At 41.1% G+C, this 5,541-nt stretch overlaps 1 protein-coding gene across 5 annotated transcripts in view; it reads left to right on the plus strand.

Annotated features, from left to right (window-relative positions):
- Pde4b (phosphodiesterase 4B) overlaps positions 1-5,541 on the plus strand; it is a 518,640-nt gene that overhangs the window by 90,477 nt on the left and 422,622 nt on the right. For 4 of the 5 annotated variants that reach the window (XM_021159265.2, XM_029475815.1, XM_029475816.1 and 1 more), the window contains one exon: positions 5,034-5,146. In XM_021159265.2, the coding sequence (XP_021014924.1) occupies positions 5,105-5,146 (42 nt within the window). In that variant the 5' untranslated portion in view covers positions 5,034-5,104. Of the gene's footprint in view, positions 1-3,269; positions 3,355-5,033; positions 5,147-5,541 lie in introns of those variants that run through there. The other variant, XM_029475817.1, reaches the window with a different exon arrangement.

Here is a 5,541-nt window from a genome sequence, read left to right on the forward strand (position 1 = left end):
TTTAAGGACTTGTAACTCTTTAGCAGTGTTCTCCTGTATTTCTTTAAGTGAGTTATTAAAGTCCTTCTTGATGTCCTCTACCATCATCATGACATATGCTTTTAAATTCTGGTCTAGCTTTTCTGGTGTGTTGGGGTGCCCAGGACTGGCTGAGTTGGGAGTGCTGTGTTCTGATGATGGTGAGTGGTCTTGGTTTCTGTTAGTAAGATTCTTACGTTTGCCTTTTGCCATCTGGTAATCTCTGGAGTTAGTTGTTATAGTTATCTCTGGTTAGAGCTTGTTCCTCCCATGATTCTGTTAGCCTCCATCAGCAGACCTATGAGACCAGCTCTCTCCTGAGTTTCAGTGGTCAGAGCACTCTCTGCAGGCAAGCTCTCCTCTTTCAGAGAAGGTGCACAGATATCTGGCGTTCAGACCTGCCTCCTGGCAAAAGATAAAGGCCTGAAACAGGGCCTGTCCCAAAAGCTGTTAACTTCTGTAGTCCACACTCTCACCTGCGTAGACTAGTCTCGGAGGGATCCGGGAACCAAGATGGCATCCCAAGGTGCTCCAGCAAAGCTCTCCCGGGCGGGGCAGACACCTCTCCTCTGGCAGGGAAGGTGCCCGGATGTCTGGAGCCCAAAACAGGGTCTGCCTCAGAAGCTGTCTTTTAGGGACCTTGGGGGTGTCCGCTGACTCTGTGCCCAAGGTGATCAGGTGCTGGTGCTGACCGGAAGCAACTTGTGACCCTGGTCAGGCCAGGTTTTCTGCTTCCCTAATGCTGTCTCAGGTCCCACGTGATTGGAATGGAACAGAAGTTGTGTTCCACTCACCAGTGGTCCTAAGATTTTGTGGAGAGTCCTCTAGGGACCTTGGGGGTGTCTGCAGACTCAGCGCCCATGACCCGGTGCTGGTGCCTAGAAGGAACCTCCATATACAAGTTTTAAAGGACTTTTAAAATGGTGAACCAAACAGAGAAGTTATTTTAACATTTTTCACAAATAGAAAAATTTTTGTCATCATATTGGGAATTCTTAGAAGTACTTTAGGTTTATTTATTTATTTTTCTTGTTGTTGAGATAGGAATTTGTGATGTAGTCTAGATTGGCCCTCCTTGGACTTGGTATGTATCTAAGACTGGTTTTGAATTATTGATCCTCCTGCCTCCACCTTCCATTTGCTAGCTAAGATTGCAGGCATGTGCCATCACCTTTGCCAAGGACTATAGGAGAAGAGGAAGGGGGCAGGGTAGAAGGCAAGGGAGATAAGAGAAGGCGATGGGAATCAAAATGATGGAAGTACGATTGTATGTCCTCATTTTCAAACCCTGTCAGCCTAAAGGAGACACAACTGAAACCACCACCCCACAACAATCTGACATGTGCGAGTATCAGCTTAAGGTTAGACAGTGAAAGTCATTGTTCCTTGCAATTGATATGTACTAATAACAATGTCTAACTAAGTAAAAGCAAACCTTTTCACCTCTCATTACAAGCTGCCTGGATCTTACTAACAGCATTTCCAACTAGAACACATGAAGTGATACTTTATCTTTGTATTTTGGCCAGTGTTGTAAATAAACATTAAAGGGATCAATTTTGAATATTTTAATACATTTATTAGTGTAATAACAAAAGCAGGTGATTTAGAAAGATACTGAAATTTTCACGTGCCTCAGATTTAAACCAAATATTATAAGTGACATGCTGGGTTATCTTCATTTGAGATTATTCTTCCATTATAATATTTGCATCTCAATAAACAAATTACCACATGCTTCATAATATTTCTATACTTACAGTTCTTGGAATCCAGGATAGGATCAAAATCACTACTCATGAGTAAGATCGGGAAACCATTCCTACTTCCTGAAAGTAATATGAGACAAAACTGCTGAGCCATTCTCAGATAACTAAAATCACTGTAGAGATAGATTTTGCTCATTTATTTCTTAAACAGTATTTGTGGAGAGCCTGCTTATAGACACAGAATAACATCTTATGCTATGCACAAGGGGACAGAAGGGGTAAAATGTTCCCAGTCCATGTAAAGTATTGAGAGCAAATATTATCAGTCAGGACCCTAGAATGAAATCAGCTATACTCCCAAGGGAAGTACAAGAGAGATAATTGAGATACTATTTGCAAAAGCTGTCAAGGTTTGGACTACTAACGAAGGGCATTGGGCTACTTTGAAAGTAGCAACAGTGGGAAGCTGCTTCCAGTTCTACCCTTAGAGGGAAGTCTGTGGGAGCTGAGTTCCAGAGCAGAGTTTTACTGTGACCAATTTAGAGGGACCTCTACCTCATCCTGCCCTCCAGTGTCTATCTCAGTGTTCCATAGGCTGAAGTCATCCCTGAGTCAGAAGTCCAGAGAGACCACAGACACCATCTCTGCAGAGCAGCCTTCCTGAATGAGAAAGAGGGGAGCTGTACAGTCAGGAGAGAGCACAAAAAATGTGTCTCTCCTGCTTGCCTTTAAAAATTGTTGGCTTTAAAAAAAATAACTTGGTAGACTGCTGTGTTAGTTGTCATCTTGCTTTTCTCTTGCTAGGATGAGTTCATTGTTAAAGGTACATGCATTCGTGCTCTAACCTCTACCATTCAAATAATTAAAATACATTAAAATTTATTTCCATAGTGAAGGCCTTATGAAAGTACTCTTACTCCTCAGAAAGATTTAACATTTCCCAAGCATTTTATCTTTCAATCGGTAAGGGTTATTTTTATAATCATATTTCCATCCATATATGTTACAATCTTGACATATCAAATTCAGATTTATTATCTATATACCTAATCTTATTAATCAATTATTCTGTCCTTTTGCAAACCATCTATCACCTATTGATCACCTGTCTTTCATTTGTATACCTTGTTTATCATGTTTCTGTTATCCATGCCTATTTATCTACCCATTACCTGTCAATCAGTCTGTCATCTCACATCTATCTATGTATCTATTTGTCTTTTATATACCATGGTGCTGGGTTTTTTTAAAATATATTTTGGAAACTATATTGCTCTGCACTATCTCCATTAAATATACTTTTCTCATCATGTAATAGCAAGAAACCCCCTCCCCCCCCGTACCTCTCAGCCAGTTCCCACTGTTAGCATTTTACACAGTCCTTTAACATTCTTTGCTATGTTAATTTTTTCACAGACTTAAATTTATTGAGTCTTTTATACTGCATCTAGGCCCACATTTAATTGATGTTTTAATGTAGGAATATGAATTTTTCGTTTGTTTCAGGTAAGCATTACAGGACTATCAGATTGACTAAAACTCAATGATTCGAGACCTTTACTTGCTGGCTTTTATTCAGCTTCAAGCCGCCTTACAATCAAAACTTTAAACTGCTTGCTGCTGTTCGGTCAGTATGAGAAGAACATCATGTTTGTAATTATTGCTGTAGACAAAGAAAATTTATTTCCTTCAATATATTGAATCAAACACCTACGTGTCTGTAGGGTTTTCTCTCTTGCACACCTACAAAGGCAGAGCTCCTCCCCCTTCCTATCAGCACTGACAGTGTCACTGGCAACTCCTGCATAATGTAGTCAAATTATGTGTTAGGAATTCAACCCTGGTTTCCTGGGTGACTGTACAATACCACTACTTAGTATGCTTACTCACGCAGCTGCAGTCCCATCGAGCTTTTAATCTATGTATATCTTCATGAAGGAGATGCCACCTTTTCATATCAAGCTTATATTAAGAGATGAAATGTATAGAGTGATAACCACACAAGGGTCCTTGAGCTCAGCAACAGTACATGGCACTTTGAAACCCCAGGGTCTTGTAATGGACACTTCCTGGGTTCTATTTTCTGAACCCATTTGCTTCCAGCTAAGTTCTGCAGACTCAGAATTCCTTGTATTCTCTTGTCATCTCCTGTGAGATGGGACTTTAATTTTGTGACTCTTGCACAAGACTTTGAAACTCAGTGGTTGCTTTTCCCCTGGAGCTTGTAGAACAAGGTATACCCTTAAAGGTTGGTGATATTGGGGTTCTGTGTTCCTTCCACTGACTACCTAAGATAAATATCATCAAGTGAAGCACGTCTACCACAAATGACCTGATGTGAGCTAAGCCAGGAAATCCCACCCTTTCCAAGCACTGATTGCTGAAGTTGCCTATGACAAGTACTGCTTGTGCGATTTCCATGTGAAGAGTGGGACTGGTGGTAAAGATTGAGATTAAATTGTCTTCATCTAAGTGTCCATTTCATCCTGTGCCTTGTTTGTATTTGGTTGCTTTTGGGTGGAAAGTACCAAGGAGTTATATTCTATAAATATTACATCTTACATGTTTTTACTATTTTACCCAAGCCAAATAATTTTTCTGACTTGTGTTCTCTCAATAGGCAAAAAGGCACGAGCAGATCCCTTTCTTCCCACTCCCTCTCTCTCACCCCTCTTGCTTTCTCTCCCTTCCTCTTTCTCTCCTCCATCACCCCTTCCTCAGTTCTGGGCTTGAACCTAAGCTCAGACTCTTGTGCTTACTAGATAAACATTTTACCACCAAGCTACATTTCCAACCCCAAAACATGGTAATAGTGCTTATAATCTACCTTATAGGAATAACATGAAATATTTTATGGGAAAGTACTTTTTGAATTAGAAAGACTCATACCAGTATATACTGCTGTTAATATTTTGAGACAAGTCTTTGCTTCGTAGTTCAGGCTGGTTTAGATCTTCCTGCCTTAGCCTCTGAGTGCTGGCATTACAGGTGCATATGCCATATCTGGTTGTGTAATATTCTCATATCCTTCCCAATCATTAGTTACCTGAGAGCATAATTGTCAGCTCCTCTTCTTATTCCCTCCTTATATCTTTGTGCCATTTTCTTGGCTTTTTTTTTCAGTCTCTCTTTTCAGAATGTAAGGTTTAGCTTGCTAATATGTGGTGCTTGCTTGTACACACAAACATGTGCGCACACACACACGTGTGCACACACACACACACACATAGGTGGAAGGAATGTATCATGTTTTTACTTAACTATGGATACAGAGCTGAACCTTCATGTGTGTTTTTTCTCTTGTAGGTCTAATCTGCCATCAGCAAAGCTGCACCAAACAGTGGACACCCCCAGAGGTGCTGTTTCCCACATCTATAATGAAGAAGAGTAGGAGTGTGATGGCGGTGACCGCAGATGATGTAAGTAGTGGCAGGGACTGGCAGGGACAGCTGCCACCTTCCTGCACTCTGTTCCATAAGTAAGCCTCTTCAGACCTCTCCAGAGGTCCATGCAAAGCCACAGAAGGGTGTCTCATGCCATCCCTCTGTGAACTTTTGTTCTGATGACAAAATCATCACTAGTACCTGACCCAGCATCCTGTGAGATGGACAGCAGGAATAATTCTTTTTTTAAAATTATGTATTTTCCTCATTTACATTTCCAATGCTATCCCAAAAGTCCCCCATACCCTTGCCCCACCCCCTTACCCACCTACTCCATCTTTTTGGCCCTGGCGTTCCCCTGTACTGGGGCATATAAAGTTTGCAAGTCCAATGGGCCTCTCTTTCCAGTGATGGCCAACTAGGCCATCTTT

This window comes from Mus caroli, chromosome 4, assembly GCF_900094665.2.
Source record: "Mus caroli chromosome 4, CAROLI_EIJ_v1.1, whole genome shotgun sequence".
NCBI classification, from domain to species: domain Eukaryota; kingdom Metazoa; phylum Chordata; class Mammalia; order Rodentia; family Muridae; genus Mus; species Mus caroli.